Source organism: Rana temporaria, chromosome 13, assembly GCF_905171775.1.
Source record: "Rana temporaria chromosome 13, aRanTem1.1, whole genome shotgun sequence".
In the NCBI taxonomy this organism is placed as follows: domain Eukaryota; kingdom Metazoa; phylum Chordata; class Amphibia; order Anura; family Ranidae; genus Rana; species Rana temporaria.
Genome location: NC_053501.1, coordinates 85,616,940 through 85,638,399, shown reverse-complemented (window position 1 = coordinate 85,638,399; position 21,460 = coordinate 85,616,940). Strand labels below are relative to the sequence as shown.

Sequence of the window (21,460 nt, the reverse complement as noted above, 5' to 3'; positions counted from 1 at the left end):
GTAGTTCAAAGGGGTCTGTTGTCAGTTTGCAGCACTAGCGACAGGTCCCACTTTGAAAAGACTGTACTCTATAGGTTTTTGTCTGCTCAGAGATCTGAAAAATCTGATAATCCATGGATTGGATGCCAATCTTTTTTCCTGAAAAACCGAAAGTGCCGACACTTGATTCTTTAATGTACTAAGGCTTAGTCCTTTCTCTACACCACTCTGTAGAAATTCTAAGACACTGAGCTCTGTGTGTTGAAGGTGTTTTCTGTGCACCATCTGTTAAAACACTTGCATACTCTCTGGTAGATGTTGCACGTCTCCACTTTTCTGCTTTTTAGCAGAGTCGCTATTAAACGGCTTGAGAACCCTTTTGATTTCAGCAGCTGCTCCTCAGATACCAGGTGGCCAAGTTCCATCTTTTCACTTGGGGTCAGTTTATTGGGCCCTGGGAGAGTAGATCTTCCTGGACTGGCAGTAACCAGGGGGGCTCTATAGAGAGTTCTTTTAGTATAGAGAACCAAGGTCTCCTGGGCCAGTGAGGTGCTAGGAGAATCAATGTGTTCTCTGTGCGGAATTTTCTTATTACCGCTGGTATTCGTATTGGTGGAGGAAAGGCATAACATATTTTGAATGTCCACCTCTGTGCTAATGCATCTACCCCTAGCGCTCCATCCTCTCTTTTCAGGGAAAATAATGTTCTGGCTTTTCTGTTTTGTAGGTGTAGGTGCATGGTTTTCTTTTTTGTTTCTATTGCTAACCTTAGGAATTTGACAATTTTTGTGTATTGGGACATGTACAGTTGTGGCCAAAAGTTTTGAGAATGACACAAATATTAGTTTTCACAAAGTTTGCTGCTAAACTGCTTTTAGATCTTTGTTTCAGTTGTTTCTGTGATGTAGTGAAATATAATTACACACACTTCATACGTTTCAAAGGCTTTTATCGACAATTACATGACATTTATGCAAAGAGTCAGTATTTGCAGTGTTGGCCCTTCTTTTTCAGGCCCTCTGCAATTCGACTGGGCATGCTCTCAATCAACTTCTGGGCCAATTCCTGACTGATAGCAACCCATTATTTCATAATCACTTCTTGGAGTTTGTCAGAATTAGTGGGTTTTTGTTTGTCCACCCACCTCTTGAGGATTGACCACAAGTTCTCAATGGGATCAAGATCTGGGGAGTTTCCAAGCCATGGACCCAAAATGTCAACGTTTTGGTCCCCGAGCCACTTGGTTATCACTTTTGCCTTATGGCATGGTGCTCCATCGTGCTGGAAAATGCACTGTTCTTCACCAAACTGTTGTTGGATTGTTGGAAGACGTTGCTGTTGGAGGGTGTTTTGGTACCATTCTTTATTCATGGCTGTGTTTTTGGGCAAAATTGTGAGTGAGCCAACTCCCTTGGATGAGAAGAAACCCCACACATGAATGGTCTCAGGATGCTTTACTGTTGACATGACAGAGGACCGATGGTAGCGCTCACCTTTTCTTCTCCGCACAAGCCTTTTTCCTGATGCCCCAAACAATCGGAAAGAGGCTTCATCGGAGAATATGACTTTGCCCCAGTCACCAGCAGTCCATTCACCATATTTTCTGCAGAAGATCAATCTGTCCCTGATGTTTTTTTGAGAGAAGTGGCTTCTTTGCTGCCTTTCTTGACACCAGGCCATCTTCCAAAAGTCTTCGCCTCACTGTGCGTGCAGATGCGCTCACACCTGCCTGCTGCCATTCCTGAGCAAGCTCTGCACTGGTGGCACTCCGATCCCGCAGCCGAATCCTCTTTAAAAGGGTCCTGGCGCTTGCTGGACTTTCTTGGGCACCCTGAAGCCTTCTTCACAAATGCAGTGGACATTTTTTTTATGGGATTAAGTTAATTTTCATGGCAAAGAGGAACTTTGCAATTAATTGCAATTCGTCTGATCACTCTTCATAACATTCTGGAGTATATGCAATTTCCCATCTCGAAAACTGAGGCAGCAGACTTTGTGAAAATTAGTATTTGTGTCATTCTCAAAACTTTTGGCCATGGCTGTAGATACGCGTCCTTTAAATCTAGGGAAACCAAAAACAGTTTGGGGGTAATAAGGCCTTCACTGAGCATATTGAATCCATCCTGAATCTCTTGTAAGTTATGGATACATTTAAGGGTTTGAGGTTTAGGATTGGTCCGACCTTCCCCGTGGGTTTTTGTACTCCGAATATGTGAGAGTAAAAGCCTTGTCCTCTTTCTTCCTTTGGCACCTCTGATTACTTTTTGTTTTCTGAAACATTAAACCTTTGATGTAAAGTCTGTTTGGGGTGATTTTGAGAACTCTAGGTGATATCCATCTCTTATTGTTCTCAAAATAAAGCAATTGGAGGTTATTTTTTCCCCATTGCGGGAGGAAAGCCCCCAGTCTTCCTACTGTGACTAATTTGTAATTTCTTGTTGCGTGTTTGCTCAGGACGACGAAAAATTGCCCCGCCTTTGCCTTTCTGGACCCAAGGTCTTTTTTGGTTATCCGTCTTGGGTGCTGTATATCAGGGTCTTGTATCCCCTTTTTGTCTTCTTTTATTCTGTTGTGGCTGACTCCAATTTGCTTTGCGTTTCAGCGGAAATGCTTTCTTTTTATCCGCTGTACGATCTAGCACCTTCTCCAACCCTGGCCCAAATAGCAAGTCCCCTGTAAACAGGATCCCGCATAGTTTGGCCTTTGGCCGCGCAGTCCCCCCTGCCATGTCTTTAACCATAGGGCCCTTCTTGTAGAGTTGGCTAGTGCGGATGATTTGGCTGCCATCCGTACCAGTTCTGCTGAGGCATCTGCAATATATGCTATGCCTCGTAGCAGTGTGGGAAAGGAGGATAGGATTTGTTCTTTCACAGTTCCTTCCTCAATGTGTGTCTGGATCTGGTTCAGCCAGATCCCCACATTTCTGGCCACCACCGTGACTGCCATTGCTGGCTTTAAGCTTCCCAATGTGGAGTCCCATGACTTTTTTTTTTTAACAGAGAGTCCATCCTTTTATCCATTGCCTCAGATAAAATGCCCATATCCTCAAATGCCAAATCTGTATGCCTTGAAACTTGTGAGAAGGCGGCACCTAACTTTGGGATTTTGTTCCATATTGATGATGGGTCATCTGAGAATGGAAACCATCTTTTTAAGGCTTTAGAAAAAAATGGTTTTCTTTTCGGTTCCTGCCAATCGTTTAATTGCCTCTACTAACACCTCGTGAACTGGAAAATTCTTCTTTTCCTGTTCCCCTGATCCCTCATACATCTGGTCATGCAGGAATAGAATCTTCTTCTCCGTTTGTATACCTAGTGTGGTATAAATGGCTCCCAAGCAATGATCGACATCCTCTGAGAGTTTATATCGGGGTGGCTTCCTGGAATCCCCTTCCAGGGCTTCCTCCTATGATTCTTGGGAACCAGACACTGCACTGTCAGGTTCCTCTTCTGCCTCCTCTCTAGGAGTTACTGAAGGGCCTGCACTGATGGAACGTATTACGTGTGGTATTTTTAACGCCGTCTGTATTGGAGAAGCCGACTGAAGCTGCGGGATCTGAAATCCTTCAAAGAAGGTTTTAAAGGATTCATAAGTGTTGGATAACACTAGTTCACTCTGCTCTGTGGAGTGTTCCTGTACTAGCTTGCTAATGCAATCCTTACATATTGCTTTCCCCCCATGAATCACTAAGTGTGACTTTGAAAGATGGGCACTTCCTCTTTGAGCTGTGAGGAGGCCTGTTTTTGTCAGTTTTCTGAAAAGACCAAGAGAAGAAAAAAAAAAAAAAAAAAACAGCATTAATACCAGTAGTTTTCCCCTGCCCATGGCAGGTGCGCAGTGCCTTCATGCAGGCTTGCCTCACCAGGGGCCCCATGAACCACCCTCTGACACCGGAAGGGACCTTACCCCCCCCTCCCTTTTTCCTGTAGCCTGGGGCAGGGAGAGGGGTGGTGGGTTTAGGCCAGGGGAGTTCCACCCTAGGTTCCCCTTACCTCTCCTGGCTCGATTCCTGTGGTGTCTCCCCTCTGGAGGAAACACAAATAACTGAGGAAGCCAGCAAGGGAGGAGGACATTTATAGAAGGCTGGCGCGGTGTTTCCTACAGAGGGGAGTAGCCAAGCTCGCTCAGGTGGCTGTCCTGAAAGAAGATTAGGGGAAAAATCTCTGGGGGGGGGGGGGGGGGGGGGGGGGAGACTTGAATTCCAACCTGTAACCCCTTTCCAATGTTTGAAGAATAAAAGGAATTGTCGGAAATTTCTGCCCATTCTTTGATTAAATGGGACAACCTTCCCCCTACACCTATCCTGGTGTCACTGGGGATTTTTGGAAGGGGCTGAAGGAGCAAAGAGTCCCCTTTTTCTTCGCCTGTTGGTTCCAAAATTAACTTTGTTCTGGAAACCGCGAAAATACTTCTTATTCTGTGGCTTATTCTTTTGAGAAGAAGGGAACCGTTTACTCTTCTCAGAGGAACGAGCTAGGACCCCCACCAAGGAGGAACCGAATAAGAGCTTGCCTTCAAAGGGAACGCAGAAGAGCTTGTTCTTGGATATAAGGTCCCCCTCCCAAGACTTAAAGGGGTTGTAAAGGTAAATGTTTTTTCACCTTAATGCATCCTATGCATTAAGGTGAAAAAACATCCGACGGTACCGCCCCCCCCCCCCCCGAACCCCCGTTTTAGTTACCCGACCCCTCGAATGTCCCGCGCGCGTCCACGTGATCCTCTTCGGTTCCCAGCCTGGCCGTTGATTGGCTAGGCTGGACGGATTGATAGCAGCGCAGCCATTGGCTGGCGCTGCTGTCAATCACAGCGGATGACGCGGCGCGCCGGGGCCGAGTGATAGTGTCGGCGGCTATGTCCATGCGAGCTCGCATGAAGGTGGAAAACTTTTGCGAGGAGGAGCCGAGACAGCCGCCTAGGGACCCCAGAAGACAGGGTTAGGGGACACTCTGTGCAAAACGAGCTGCACAGTGGAGGTAAGTATAACATTTATTTTTATTTTTTTAAATATCAAAGTTTGCCTTTAGTGTTCCTTTAAGCCAGATCGCTCGCCTGGCTATATTAATGAGAGCGGAAGACCTAGCTGCAGCTTTCACAGAGGCATCAGCCAAGAAGGCCACCGACTTGGCAATGAGTGGGAGAGACTCCCTAATCTCCTGTTTGGGGGCGTGTCGGATGAAAGGAGATCATCCAGACGCTGAACACATACATCCAAATTCCTAGCCACACAGGTGGATGCTACAGCTGGACCCAAGGCTAAAGCTGAAGCATACCAGGCCTTACGCAGCAAAGAGTCGGCCTTCCTGTCCATTTGCTCTTTAAGGACCCCTGAGTCTTCAAAGGACAGGTCTGATTTTTTAGAAACCTGTGACATAGGGTAATCTAGTTTAGGACATTTAAAGAAAGTCTCTTCAATCTCAGATTGAAAAGGATATAATCTTTTGTGCCCTTTAGACTAAAAACAACCTCCTTTCGGGTTCTTTCCATTCTGAAAGAATCACATCTTTAAGTGACTGGTGAACCGGAAAAAGTCCTTGATTTCCACCCTGAAGACCCCTATACATTCTATCCTGTACAGATTGGATTTGCTGTGGCATCTCAATCTGTTCGAGGCATAAATTGATTTTAAAAGTTCATCAATATCCTCCGCTGGAAAAAGAAACTTAGGGTTACCCGCCTCCCCCACCGATGCAAAATCCCCATCAGATGGGTAGCTTGGATTCTCCCCTTCTTTCAGATCTGAGGTATAGTGTGAATCACTGATCTCGGGCCGAGGAGGAGGGGGGGGGGCTAATTGAGGCTGAAGGCTCTTGAGTTCTGGAACCAGAAGGAATAAGGCCCCAGGCATGCTGCCCTGTCATTAAATGACTGGAAGGAGGCTACCATCTCCTTCATAGAAGACATTAACTATTTCAAAGAGGTAGTCACTGAACTAGCCCTAGATGGAATACAATCTTCACAAAAAAGCCTTTTTTTATCCATCAGACAGCCTGGCTCTACAGTTTCCGCATTTCTTTTTCACCGGTCTATCCTGGAAAAAAGCCAAGGGCTTACCTTGGGGGCAGTATGGGAACCGGAGGCTGCCACTGGTGGTTCAATCTGAGCGGGTGCTCCCTCCTCCAGCCTGTCCTCAAGCTCCATGTGGTGAGTGGAGATCACCGGGGGAAAATAGGCTACTGTCCCAGGCAGCATATCCTCTGTGTACTCCACCGTGTTCCGTAAGGACGCGGTGCCGGAAAGTGCGTCACGTGACTTTCAGTTTCGGCGCCATCTTGCCGCGTCACCGGAAGTCCTCCGACGCCATTTTGGTACACCTCAGTGAAGCCGAGAAGGACAAGGCTTCCACCAGGCAGCTGGGGGAAAAAACCTGAAGGAAGTTGCCACCACTACACAGGTAAGCCAGTACCTCCAAAAATAGGGAACCCTTCTAGCCGAAAGAACAGGGACTAAAACACCCAGGACTTGGCCACAACCAGTACTGGATGATGCCAGAGCAGGGGGGTCTGTCAACCATAGTTACCAGACCTAAACAAAAAAAATAAAAAAACAATCATGTCTGTGCTCCTGGAGGGTCTGGAAACACAAAACAACTGAGGGTCAGAGGAAGGGAGAGGCCTTTTAAATTGTATTTGATTTGTGTTTCCTGTAGAGGGCGGAGCCAATCATCTCTCAAGTAGCTGTCCTGGAAGGGGAGGGGGGAAAACAAAGCCTTCCAGTGATGTCATCACTGGATACAGCTTCCATCTTCACCCGTTTTGCTTCTAGGTTTGCAGACTCCGGCTCTGTGACTGGCCGGCGCCACAATGACGTCACTCCCACACATCTGCACGGGAGCCACCGGTGACGGCACAGGGTTCTGAAGGAATGGCATGGGTGTCCGTTCCTTCAGAGAACATGTGCCAGTGTGTCACTGGCTGCATATACAGTAAAATCTGCCCTTAATATTGGTAAATTTCAAAGCCGGGCATGCGCAATTTTAAAGTGTGACATCTTTGGTATCTCTTTACTCAATGCAACATCATCGTTTATATTTTACAAAAAAATACAGATTTTTACATGTAAACAAAAGTGTCTAAAAAAGGCCTGGAGCTGAAGTGGTTATAGTTTAAAGAGCAAGATAAAACTAGTACCAGAGAACAGACAGTGTATTTTAATGACACAGTTAAGGGTTCAAAACGCCAGCACCCAATTTAAAAAATAACTACATCACAAATGGTAATTACCCGTCTCATTTCTGGATCACTAGTGTTTACAACTTTAGGAAGCAGCACAAAGATCAGTAGTGGCAGAACCATCATCATTACCTGTACAATTAAAACAAACATTTAAAAAGGTAGGTTAGAAAAAGGAATACAAGTACATTTTACCCTGCATTCACATAAGCAGTATCTTCTAAACAACTATGGATTCAATAAACCATTAGCATTCCATGTATTAAGGTAAAAAAAAAATGCCCAACTACCTTCCCCCTTTTGTCCTTCAACACTTACCTGGCTTGTCTCATCACTCCAGTACTTTTCCAGCTGTAGCGCTTCTCCATTTCCTGGTCTCAGAGAAGACAGAGGCAGCATGGGGAGCCATAGGCTCATGCTGCTGTAGCTCAAACTCCTGTGAGGAGTGAGAGGAGGTGGTTGCTTAACTGTGCTGTGTATGGATGCACACAGCCTAGCTCAGGAGCACGCCTGCACAAGTGCCCCCACAGTACAAGCCTCGCCAAGTAGGCACCCATAGAATATGAGCTTACAATGCCAGCGAGGGGCTCCAGAAGAGGAGGGGAACAATCTGTGCAATATCAATCCACAGAGCAGACAAGTATGACATCTTTTTTATTTTAAAAATTGCCTTTACAATAACTTTAAACTAGGGAAGAACTAAAGACATTCATATTTAAAGCAGGATTTCTCAGGGAGGAATATGATGTCACACACTGAATGGAGGGAACAAATACATTCCCCTCTACAGTCTCATTAGGAAGCATGCACATTAAAAGGCTGTTAATCACCTTCTGTGTGTAGGGAGAAGCCGTCACAATCGATTGCCTAGTATTGGAAAAAAACTGCCAGAAGTGACACCTACAGACTGCAGGGGGAAGGAGAGAGCTGCCAAGATCCACGCTAGGTGCTAGGATTTAGGCAAGTACATTTATGAGGATAGGTTTTGTTCATTTTACTTTTCAAAGGTTTACAACCACTTTAAAAGGTAGAAAACTTTACTTAAATGGTATAAAGAGAGAAAAAAAACTGCTTCATGTGGTGGCTGAAGTAGAAAAATTTAGGACTTGGGTTCTCTTTTAAATACACTAAAAACAATTAAAGACAAGCCGATTCAACACAAAACAACCTACCATTGGGTTCATAAGAAAGTCTGTCCACCCCCAGGTCTCTCGCTTGATAAAATAGGATGGAGGACCAGAAGATTTCATCTGGAGAGGATATGGTAACCGGAGCACTTCTGTGGTTTTGATGTGATTTACATATCTGGCCCTTGAGAGAGTTAGAGTCAGTAATACATAGATTACAGTAATGAATGTATTCAAAAATATTGCTTGTAGAAAATGCAGATACATTTCATAGTGTGATGCAGACAAATTTGAATAGTGTGATGCAGACAAATTTGAAATCAGTTTGCCATGTTTAAGTAAATGAAAACCCTGAAAATTTTTTTTTTTTTTATATAAAACTAAAAAGGTTAGGTAAACATTTGTGTGTTGTGGGAACATGCGGAAAATAAAATAAGAAAGAAAGAAAGAAAGAAAGAAAGAAAGAAAGAAAGAAAGAAAGAAAGAAAGAAAGAAAGAAAGAAAGAAAGAAAGAAAGATAATCTTTTTCGCAGGGCACACGGCTTTCCCAGTAATTTTTAAAGTGATGTCAAATGCAAGTTTTTTTTTTAACCAAATTCTACAGTCATACACGGCCATCAGGATGCACTAATCATGTGTGCCCATGGAGGCACACAGAGAGGCGATCAGTGATGAGCTGTGTCCCCAGGACACAGCCCATCTCAGATCAGGGATAAAATGGTCTGTTTAAAATGCGATTGTCTGTGACCGATCACTGCTGGTCACAAGTGATTACTTGCTGTTCCCGGCTTTCTTCTCCTCACACACCGTCAGGACAGCCCCGTCAGTGCATCAGTGGATCTGTCAGCGCAGCCCATTATTGCAGCCTAATCGGTGTCACCCATCACAGAGCCAACATCACTGCCGCCCATCAGCAGTCTACCTATCGCAGCTTCACATCAGCCTCCATGCCCAAAAGATATTTTACACCTGAGGAGGCATATGCAATTCCTTACCATGTCAGATGACAAGAGCAGAGGGGAGCCCTCACCATCCGATTCCGAATACAAGCCAGTAGAGAGTTAGTAAACCCGAGAAGGAAACAGTCCCTCCGAAAAGAATAAGAAGAACAAGAACAGAAGACCTGCCTACCACCAGCAGTGCCATACACTCCAACAGTACACCATTAGCTAGACCCCAGGAAAAAACGCACCAGAGCCAAGGAATACGGGCCCAAACCTACCTTCCCGATGTCCTGGCAAACTCATTATGGCTGCCTTTCAGCTCAGGGTCAGCTACAATCCCACCTTTCACTTCACAGCCAGGTGTGCAGCCCAACACTGAAAATCTTTCGAATAGATTAGATTCTCCCCCCCCCCCCCCCCCCCCATTTGCTTTTCCCTCAAGATTTGCCAGTTTATCGTTGACCAAACTAATTTTTGCAGAGCAATTTATTGCCACCAACCCCAATTCTTCCGATGCCCGTATGTTTCATTGGCGACTTCTCACCGTGGAGGCGTTAAAATCATTTTTGGGCCTTACATTTAATATGGGGCTTACAAAGAAAACGACCAGATGCTAGAGCCCTATTTACCAATTAGAAAGTCCCTATACTAGTATAAAAAATAAAAAAATAAAGTTGGTTTACCTTTTTCCTAAATGCCCGTCAAGAGTAAGACCCAGCACCTTCCCCAAATTTATTAAAGAAACTGCCCTGATCTACCAGCAAGGACCCCCCACATTCCCCCACAGAATCAGTAATAGGATGCCAAAAAAAATTTGTTTATGCAGCAGAGGAGGCGTTAGCAGGGACGCCAGTTATCATTGTCCCCAATGTCCCTCCGAACCTGGCTTATGGATCAGAGAATGCTTCAGACGTTATCAAACATCCCTAAGATACTAGTTCCCCTTTTTAACAGCCTGTCATTTCCCCATTTAAAATTATTTTCCTGCTACCAGGTTTCTACCTTCCACGTTAACCGACCCTGGCCTGTTTACGGACGATGCCTGTGCCCGCCGTCTGGATGGTTTCTTGCGCACAGACCATGGCCCGTTAATGTTTTTTGCCTGCCTTTTGGACTGATCATTTGCCCTGCTACTGTAGTATACAGATATGTGAGGGGCTTCAGAAGAGTGTGCAGAGTAGAGAAAAAACGATTTTGTTTTTCTCTGGGATTCCTAGAACAGGGTCTAGAGACCAGAGGCTTCAAAGACATTTGGGTGGGAAGCATCCTCCCTCCCCCCGTCCCCATTTATTTCATGACCGAGGCCCTAAAGCTTGATGTTGCTGCCTGGACCAATACTTTGGCTGTGATGACCCTATGTTTGGCTGTTATGACCCAGGATTTTATGGACCATGTTCCTCTCTGCTGCTGCTGACCACATCCCTACCTGGACCAATGCTTTGGCTGTGCTGACAGTATCTCTGCATGCTACCTGTATTGAATATTGAATATGGACAGTATTCCGGCCTGCTGCCTGGATCGATGCTCTCCTTTGTGGACCACTGCACTACTCAAACCACAGGTAATCTTTTGTTAACCCTTTGCTTAGCAGAAAGCATTTTGGGGTGAATTTGGTATGTACATGCTATGTGTTAGAAATATGAAAGGTCTTCAAAAATGCAATAGGTTGTCAGGAAGATATATGTGTAATTTATGTCCCTAGAACACCTGATGGTGCTCCTTGATGTCGGGCCTCTATGTGGCTAGGCTGTGAAAAAGTGCCAGATGGGAAAAGGAATTTCAAACTTTTCTGTTACCAGACTTTGAACGTGGGTAGGAAACCACACGTTCACAGATGACTTTTGGGTTCCGTTTGTTTGGCCACTTCAATGTCCGGGCTGCGATGGTGTCACTTGTGCACATGCACAATGGAGTCACGGCATCACAGAAGTGGTGTCGCAAATGTACACACAGCTGCTCAGTGTACATTGCCGTAGAAGGCAGAGATAAGTAGTTATGACACAAGAGACCAATAGGGTCTCCTCTATCAGAAAGACCCTACCTAGCAGCTCTTTTAAAAAAAAAAAATATGTTTAATTCCACTTTAAAAACAATTGTGTAAAAGTTTACTCTGATGCCATTTGTACTGTTGCTTGCATTTACCGCTACTGTGTACTGGATAGGATTATGCTGTGTGAACAACTAGTGACTAGTCGATTCATATCTTTTGTGAATCTGTATGCTACTTTGAAAACTAATAAAAAATGTATTGAATGGAAAAACAAAAACATGAAAGCCAATACAACTGTCAAGCTAGCATTAAAGGGAGTGTAAAGGTTATAAAAAAAAAAAAAAAGAATTTTTTGTACTCACCACAAAATCCTTTTCTCTGTCGTCCATGGACGGACACAGCTCCGTAAATCTTAACAAGTGGGTTATGTTCCTGTTCATAGGAGAGGACTAGGCAGAACATGTTAGTCATCTTAAAACATGCAACTTTAACAGAGTTGAACAGCCCCGCCCAGGGGGCGGTCCCTCCAGTCATAACCCTGCAGCATGCAGCCTCAGTTCATCAAAAAGCAGCACAAACTTAAAAAGGAGGTGTGGGTGCTGTGTCCATCCATGGACGACAGAGAAAAGGATTTTACGGCGAGTACAAAAAAAATCCTATTTTCGTCCATGGACGGACACAGCTCCTTAAATCTTGGGGTGTCCCCAAGCATTGTCAGAAATGAAGGGTGGGAACAGTAATCAAAAGAAGACCTAACTTCACCCCAAACAAGCAGAGCTCCTCAACTTTAAACAGCCGCATGTAAAACCTTGCGGCCGAAGGAAGCATCTGAAGATGCACTCACATCACTTTGTAAAATTTGGACAAGGTGTGAACGGACGACCAAGTCGCCGCCTTACACACCTGTGAGACAGATGCTTGATGTCGGAAAGCCCAGGAGGCACCAATTGCCCTGGTCGAATGCGCCGCAACAGGAAAGGTAGGTGCCCGCTCCTTAAAGCAGGGTTCCAACCACAATTACCATTTTTTGAATGTATGTCCTTTCATCATGCGTTTTTATAATATAAATCCGGTCACTTACTATTTTACAATCCGCCACCGCTCCGCATAGTTATTCAAAAAAATATATTTTTATAAACCATGTCCACACCATTGTCATTTTGCTTGTGGGCATTGTGAAGCCCACAAGCACTTACTTCCTGGAAGTCTTGGATGGGGAGTGATAATTGGGTAGCGCACTGCATCCTGGGAAATGATGACACACATTTCCCAGGAGCATTAGAGGGAGATGTCAGAATCCTAGGTGATTCCAAAGGCAGATTTTGTGGGATCGCATAGCAACAGGCATTTCCAGATGAAAAAAAAAATTTGGGATGAAAACTCCACTTTAAGGGCATAGGCCTGGATGATGGTCTGTCTGATCCACCTAGAAATGGTTGCCGACGAGACCGCCAGGCCCTTTTGCGGACCAGAAACCGCCACAAACCGTGAGTCTGACCTCCGGAACGGAGCCGTAGCATACAGGTACACCCGTAGAGCATGTACCACGTCCAAAGTATGGAGCGCAGCTTTTTTGGGATGCGACAGTCGAGGAAACAAGGAAGGAAGAACAATGTCCTCATTCAGGTGAAAAGCTGAAACTACCTTCGGAAGAAAGGAAGGTTGAGGGCGTAGCACTGCCTTATCCTTACGAAGGACCAAGTAAGGAGACTTGCAAGACAAGGCTGCCAACTCAGAAACACGTCTGACAGATGTAAAGGCCACTTTCTGAGACAGCGTCGAGAGGAATTTCTCTGATGTCCTGGAGAGCCGAGAGCACCAGAATCAAATCCCATGGAGAAAGCGGTGGTCTAAATGGGGGAATCCCATGTCGAACCCCTGTACAAACGTACCCACCAGGGACTAAGTGAAAAACACTCAAGTCCACCCTCCTTGCTGCACTGACCAGGGGGGGGTGTTTACCCAGGGGACTCACCACCCAGAGGGAGACCGCTCAGCACCGCTGCCTGCCTTCCTGTATACAAAGCGTGTGGAAAAAGACTAAGGAGAATGAGCTGTGCGCAGTTCAGAAAGCCAGTGCTAGAGGCCAAAACCCACTCCAAAATGGCCGCCAGACGCCTTAGATAAAACGGCGCGGACCACAAGAAATTGGCCGCCCGCAATGCTGACCTACGTCGCAACGAGGCCACGGCAAAATGGCCGCCAATGGAATTTTCAATTGAGAAAGGCAGGAACACAAAAAAAATGACATCGGCGCTGTAAAAATGGCGCCTGGGCACCGCGATGTGGACGAGAAGGCCGTGCAGGGACTTTCCTAGGAGACAACCCCCCCCCCTCACAGAAAGCGGACCCCGTCGCCCCACGGTCCTCCACAGGGACCAGGAGCCCCCCCACAGGTACACCCCGGTCGCAGTGGGCCCCAGGGCAGGAGGGGAAAGGGCGTCAGAGAGCAGGGAAAGGGAGGACAGTAGAACCCTTAATCCCGGGAATGCCCAGCTGTTCCATCTTGCCGAGGCAGGAGGAACCGTACTTACCCGTCCTCGCGAGGACTTGGCACGTCCCTGACAGACCCACAACCGATGGTACGGAGTAGCTGTCGGCCTGGTCCACTGTGAGTGCGACAACAGCAGCCCAGTCATATGTGGACCACGGAGCATAAGCTCACCGGCCACCCCGGGAGCAATGGGGTATGTTGTGGCCGACCCAGCGCGTAGCTAAGGTTCCGTTCACGCTTGATGGCCTGACTGGGGAGACTACAAGGATCTATAATATCCAGCCTGTCACCCAGCCGGCAGTTGATAGAAGAATCACAAAAATAAAATAAATAACATTTTTAAATCTCTTCAGGACTCTGGGCCCAAAAGGGAGCCATGTCCTTCTCCTCTGCTAGGCAGGAAAAAAAAACTGAGGCTGCATGCTGCAGGGTGAGGGGTTATGACCGGTGTGATCACCCCCTGGGCGGGGCAGTTCAAATCAGTTATCTTAAAACATCTAACTTTAAGAAACATGTTCTGCCTAGTCCTCTCCTATGAACAGGAACACAATCCAAATGAAGATTTAAGGAGCTGTGTCCGTCCATGGAAGAAGAGAGAATACATTTTTATTTTTTTAAATAACAAACATGCCATACTTGCCTCCACTGTGCAGTTCGTTTTGCACAGAGTGGCACCTATCCTCGTCTTCTGGGGTCCCCCAGCGGCTGTTTCGGCTCCTCCCCGCAAGAACCCCTTCTGGGAAGCGCTCTCCCAAGGGGGTTAGCTTGTGGGCGCGCTCCTGTGTGGTAGAATGGCGGCCATAGCCGCCAAGTGCATCACTCAACCCACCGTGTCATTGATCAGATTGACAGCAGCAGGAGCCAATGGCTGCGCTGCTATCAATCATCCATTGACGAGGCAACAAGAGTTGGGGGAAATCAACGAGGGATCGCGCCCATGGAAATTCGGGCCTCAGGCAAGTAAAACGGGGCCTGCAACCATCAGATGTTTTTTCACCTTAATGCATAGGATGCATTAAGGTGAAAAAACAGAAGGTTTACAACCCCTTTAAGGTGGTTGTAAGGGCTGAAAGTTTTTTTTACCTTAATGCACTCTATGCATTACAAAAAAAAAAAAAAAAAAAACACCTGCATGCACCTTACATATCGAATCCTGATCTCAATCCAGTGCTGTGCACGAGAACAAAAGTCTCCCTCCCTTCTCGTTGGCTCCCGCTGCTGTCAATTGCAGCCATTGATGAGGGAGCTAGGGGGCTGGGCCGAGGTGCTCTCTGTGCTCAACCTGCTTACTATGGTGGCCACTCAGCGGGGGGAGGAGCCAGGAGAACCAGAGAAGGGGAGGATCGGGATGCTCTGTGCAAAACAGTTGCACAGAGCAGGTAGATGTTTGTTATTTGAAAAAAAAATTATGTGATCCTTTTCAAAATAAAGGAATCTTGAGCTAGCCCGTGCTAAAGATTTTAATCAGAAATACTTATAATTACCTCATTTTACCCTTTGATGTGATATCCACTCGGACTGGCTCAAATCGATAAGCTGGAGACACAACTTCTACTACATAGGAACCTGGAGGAACATCATGGACCATAAAGCTTCCATCCATCCTAAAAAGCAACAAGCAATCTTGTAAACATTAAAGTGGAAAAAAATAAAATAAAATAAAAATCCTTTTTTATTTTGGACAAAGTGGGCAAGGATTAGAACCGCTTTGACATTTTTTGTGTGAAAAAACGCAGCAGATGGTGCTGGATACCAAATGGAAAATAGTTATGTAAAAACCACAGGATTTCTAAAATTGTATGAAGGTAAATGCTTTAAAGGGGTTGTAAACCCTTGCGGTTTTTCACCTTAATGCATTATATGCATTAAGGTGAAATACCTTTTGTGCTGTAGCCCAGACCTCCCCCTTTTCTTACCAGAACCCGATCGTTCCAGCGACAGGAGCGAGCCCAGCAGCTCCAGCCTTGATCTCTGATCAAGAAAACCAAGCTTTACAATCACTTTAACCACTTCCGGGCTGCCGTACGACTATATACACGGGATATTTCTGTTATGACAGCAGCTAGCTGACATAACCCAGATATCCTCGTCAGCAGGCGGCAGTCTGGTTTACAATAATGGTGGTCTCTGTGGTGGTGCTTATCTGAGCCGCCGGTAGCGGCGGAGGCGATCGGGTCCTGTCCGTGGCTGGGTATGGAGAAAAGTGAGGGGAAGATGGCCCCAACCCGTTTCCATACCATAGCAGGGCGGAAGCAAAGTCAATACGTCACTTCTGCTCATAGCTCTTAAAGCGGTTCTCCACCCTAAAGTGGAGTCCCGCTGATCGGAACCCTCCCCCCCTCCGGTGTCACATTTGACACCTTTCAGGGGGAGGGGGATGCAGATACCTGTCTAAAGACAAGTATTTGCACCCACTTCCGGCCCGGCATTCACGGGCAAAAGACGGGCATTCCGTCACATCCCGTCACCCCGTTGTGTGCTGGGAACACTCGGCTCCCAGCACACAGCGGGAGCCAATGGGCGGGCGCGGCGCGACTCGCGCATGCGCCGTAGGGAACCGGGCAGTGAAGCCGCAGCGCTTCACTTCCTGGTTCCCTCAGCGTGGATGGCAGGGGGAGCAGCAGAGACGCGAGCGATCGCTCGTCCTCTGCTGCGATTGGCGCTGGACTCCAGGACAGGTAAGTGTCCTAATATTAAAAGTCAGCAGCTGCAGTATTTGTAGCTGCTGGCTTTTAATATTTTTTTCCCATGGCACATCCGCTTTAAAAGGCACTTTTATTTTGTAATTTTTCAAATGCCTTTTTTTTTTTTGCATTTTAGTGTGAAGAATATGAGACCCAAGTGAGAATTTTTTAAAGTGTCAAAGTAAAATTATATATATAGACAAAGAATTTGGTTTATTCTTCCATCTTGCTGGAAACAAGTGCAAGCATCCAAACAGCATAAGCAAAATCATACATAAAATAAACCCTGGCCACTTGGGGCGTCTACCTTCACCACACAGGAACCCATCTATGGAGTCTGGCACAGCCTACTGCTGAGCAGACACTGCTGGTCATACAGCAGAAAAACAAATAGTCTTTTTGATTTTTATCACACAGAAAAATCAACAGCACCTCACCTCTTCAGAAATATTTCTGTTCACTGCTCTCCTTCACTCAAAAAGCCTCAGGATGCAGCAATCAGTAGTAATGGTCTGGATTACTTATAGAGGCCTTAATTGCCTCATTCTGAACAGCTGAAGTTTTCCAACGCCCTTAAATCTTTCTGGCTGCTTCTGCAGCCGACACCTGATAACAATTGGTATATTGTCTAAACAAGGCAGAAATGTATCTCCTGTCTGTGACAACACCCACAGATTTACCTGACTTCCTGTCACATAACCCCTCCCCCCTCGTTTCAACCCTAGGGTTGGGACACAGGTTGCCAGGCAGGGACAACCCATCTGCCTTCCCCATTTTAGCACCAGGGTGATGCCTTACCACAAAACTAAATTCCTGGAGGGCCAGGAACCATCTATTTATTCTCCTATTGGTCCCTTTGTTCTGTGCCATCCACTTCAATGAGGCATGATCCATCACCAGTTCAAACCGTCTACCCACAAGGTAGTACCGGAGAGAATCTAACGCCCATTTCACCGCCAAACATTCTTTCTCAATGGTGGCATAATTCTCCTCATGGAACAGACCTGGGCCCCACGATTGTAAATCCTTTGTTGTGCCGCTTGGGCTAAATGTTCCTTCACAATCGGCATCACTTGGGCAATTCTATCTTGCATTTGGGCCACATGTTCAATCACACTTCGATGAGGGGAACTCTCACTCTCCCATGTTTCCCTGGCTATGTCCAGTAGGCCCCGGGGGTGCCTCCCATACAGTGGCTCAAACGGAGAGAACCCTGTGGACGATTGGGGAACCTCTCTTAAGGGAGCAGATCATCGCAATTCTTTCCGCCTTTATCCACCACCTTCAACATTTGTTTTAAGGTTTTATTAAACCTTTCCACTAACCCGTCAGTTTGAGGGCGATATACTGATGTACGTAATTGGGTTACTTTCAGGAGTTTACAAAGTTCTTTGGTCACCCTAGGCATAAATGGGGTGCCCTGGTCAGTTAGGACTTCCTTAGGAAGACCCACACGGCTGAAAACCTGAAATAACTCTTTGGCAATGGTTTTAGCAGATGTGTTTCGGAGAGGAATCGCTTCTGGGTAACGGGTGGCATAGTCCATTATTACCAAGAAGTGCTGGTGCCCTCTAGTGGACTTCAGTTAAGGGCCAACCAAGTCCATGGCGATCCTCTCAAAGGGGACCTTGATAATGGGCAGGGGTACCAACGGAGTGCGGAAATGTGGCATGGGTGCAGTAATCTGACACACTGGACAGGAAGAGCAGTACAATTCAACTTCCTTTGTGATCCCAGGCCAATAAAACCTCTGGGTGGTCCTCTCCCAGGGTTTTTCTGCTCCCAAATGTCCCCCAAGAATGTGCCCATGGGCCAGTTCCAGAACCATTTTGCGGTACAGTTTAGGCACTACCAGTTGCTCAATGGTGTCCTCTACCCTCTGTGACACTCGATATAACAGGTCCCTTTCAATAATGAAGTAAGGGAGGGCAACCCTCTCGTCAGGGTTAACCAACTCCTCATCTATCTTCACTACATTCTCCCGGGCTCTTAGCAATGTGGGGTCCCTCAATTGCTCAGTGACAAAAATTTCTCTGTGCACTTCGAGGTTATCAAACCCTATCGGCCGCTGTTCCTTTTCTGAGGTAGCAGGCTCCTCCCTAGGGACTGGCGTTTCCCCTGCTAAGACAGAATGGAAACTCAGGAGAATCCTCACAGTTAGAGGTTTCTGGAGTAGATGGTTCAGACTCAGAAGAACCACCTACTGGGGAATCTGGGCAGTCCCAGAGTTACCAGAATTTTGGGAAATCCCTTCCCACAATGGCGTCATGTGGCAGTTTGGGAACTAAACCCACCTGGTGACACAAGTTACCGAGGGAGGTTTCAAAGGAAACCGTAGTCACCGGATATTCAAGTGTCCCCATGTACACAAACTACAGCCATTTTCCTAGGATGTAAGGTTTTTCCCCACCACTAGATCACTTTTCACTAAGGTGACCAGGCTACCTGAATCCAACAATACCACAACATCTTTACCATCTAAGCACATTCTATATAAAGGTTTCTCATTTCCCTTTTCTGCAGTGCATGTGGTTGCAAAAAGGGACTGTCGTGTCTCTGTCAGGAAGTCACACTGCATAGGTTCATCACCCGCTGGGCAAACTGCTGCTCCATGTTCCTCTTCCCGGCAACGGTAACAAATCAACCTTCTGGTCCTCTCCTGTGGGATGGGTCTTCCAGGCCGCTCTCGCCAAACATTAGCAGTAGTCCCGATAATTCCTCTAGTTGCTCCTTGGTCCCTCTCTCCACCCCCATCCCATGATGCAGTCTTACCTATAGGTGGGGAGGGTCTGGTCTTGGGGTGAAAAGTCTGTGGGTCTCTGGTGGAAGAGGACAAATTCTCTGCTGTTAGGTACCTTTCGACCAGGTCTACAAGTTTGTCTGCGGTTTCCGGACCATCATGGTTCACCCATTTCTGCAGGGTGTTAGGAAGAGACCTAAGAAATTTGTCCATGACTACTCGCACCAAAATTTTTGGTCCGGACAGTGTTTCTGGCTGCAACCATTTCTTAGCCAAATGGATGGGGTCATACATCTGCAACCGAGGTGGCTTCCTCAGCTGATAACTCCAATTGTGGACCCGCTGAGCACGGACATCCAGGGTTACACCAAAACGTGCCTTTTGGGCTTCTCCAGATAATAGGGGGGCCACTAGTCCAGCCCACTGTTCTTTAGGCCAACTCTCTTTCCGCTGCTCTCAAACGTGGTCAGAAACATCTCAGGGTCCTCATCTGCAGTCATCTTTGGCAATAAGTGTCTTACCTGAAAAGTTGGTATGTTACTGGCCTGACTCCCAGCCTCGGTCTGCTGTCTCTGAAGCTGTTTCACGATGGCCTCTATTTGCTGCTGGTGTCTCTGTTCCAAGCCTGCAAGGCTCTCTTGGTAAACCTATTGAGCTGCCATGCTCTTGGTGAGCCTGTTGAGCTGTGTGAGCCTGTTGTTGAGCTGCAAGGCTCCGCTGCAAACCTGCATTGGTTTGCTGTTGATTTGCTATAGCCAGTTGTTTCAGTATCTCCTCCATTTTGGGTTTACTTTAACTGCTCGCATTCTCCACCATGTGTAAGGGGTTAGCTCGGTAGCAGGGGGGGGGGGTGTGACCCCCTGGATGGGTTTACTACACACGGAACGATACAGAGAAACAGTCGAAGACAGTTGAAAGACAAAGAATTTGGTTTATTCTTCCATCTTGCTGGAAACAAGTGCAAGCATCCAAACAGCATAAACAAAATCAAACATAAAATAAACCCTGGCCACTTGGGGCGTCTACCTTCACCACACAGGAACCTATTTATGGAGTCTGGCACAGCCTACTGCTGAGCAGACACTGCTGGTCATACAGCAGAAAAACAAATAGTCTTTTTGATTTTTATCACACAGAAAAATCAACAGCGCTTCTTCAGAAGTATTTCTGTTCACTGCTCTCCTTCACTCAAAAAGCCTCAGGATGCAGCAATCAGTAGTAATCCACTGGATTATTATAGAGGCCTTAATTGCCTCATTCTGAACAGCTGAAGTTTTCCAACGCCCTTAAATCTCTCTGGCTGCTCCTGCAGCCGACACCTGATAATAATTGGTATATTGTCTAAACAAGGCAGAAATGTATCTCCCGTCTGTGACAACACCCACAGATTTAAAGGGAGAAAGAAAGGCGCACCAGCCTCGTGTACTACCGTTTGGCAAATTTTAATGGAATAATAAAATAATGAAAACTACTCACATGGGGAGGTGCCTGGAAGTTATAGGGACTTCAAGCGCTAGTAGAGATAAGGGAGTCAAAGCCAGAAAAATATCTTTATGGAAACTTTTCCAGATTAGTTTCTTACAGACGAGCAGCTGAGCAGCCGAGGTGACTTTCACAGCAGTGGGCACCAGGACTGCACCTCTAAGTGGATGGAGATTGAGGAGTTTAAAATACACCAGATTGAGCTCAAAACTTCTTCACTTTAGACTAGGGTTGTCCATATACCGATACTAGTATCGGTATCGGGACCGATACCGAGTATTTGCGGGAGTACTCGTACTCGCGCAAATGCTCCCGATACCTAAATAGAATACTTTTTTTGTATTTATCAACATGTTCTATGAAAATTCTTTGAGTTTTTTACTACTGCGTGACAAGCAAATAAAACATTTTTATTCATTTTTACTCATTTTTATTCTTTTATAATGTCTTGAGTTAGAGTTCTTCATAATTCTAAAGAAAATATCCTTAGTCTGTATTGTGGTTTGAAAACTGTCACATGACATTTAAAAAAAGTATCGGTATTCGGTATCGGCGACTACATGAAAAAAAGTATCGGTACTTGTACTCAGTCCTAAAAAAGTGGTATCGGGACAACCCTACTTTAGACATTTAAATGTAACCAGCAGCATCCGTCATGGCCAACTGGCTCTTCACCTTTGTATCTTAAAAATCTTCTTTTAGTCTTGAGTTGCCCTCACATTGACGAAAACCTCCACGTGGTGTAACCTCTTTGCAGGCTCCTCATCACTGACATGTGATTTTTAGGATACAAAAGGTGAAGAGCCAGTTGGCCATGACGGATGCTGCTGGTTACATTTAAATGTCTAAAG

At 46.2% G+C, this 21,460-nt stretch overlaps 1 protein-coding gene across 1 annotated transcript in view; it reads right to left on the bottom strand.

Moving 5' to 3' along the window:
• EMC7 (ER membrane protein complex subunit 7) overlaps positions 1-21,460 on the bottom strand; it is a 90,214-nt gene that overhangs the window by 31,928 nt on the left and 36,826 nt on the right. Inside the window, 3 exon segments of the mRNA XM_040331981.1 lie at positions 7,200-7,280; positions 8,321-8,459; positions 15,188-15,307. Of these exon segments, the coding sequence (XP_040187915.1) occupies positions 7,200-7,280; positions 8,321-8,459; positions 15,188-15,307 (340 nt within the window).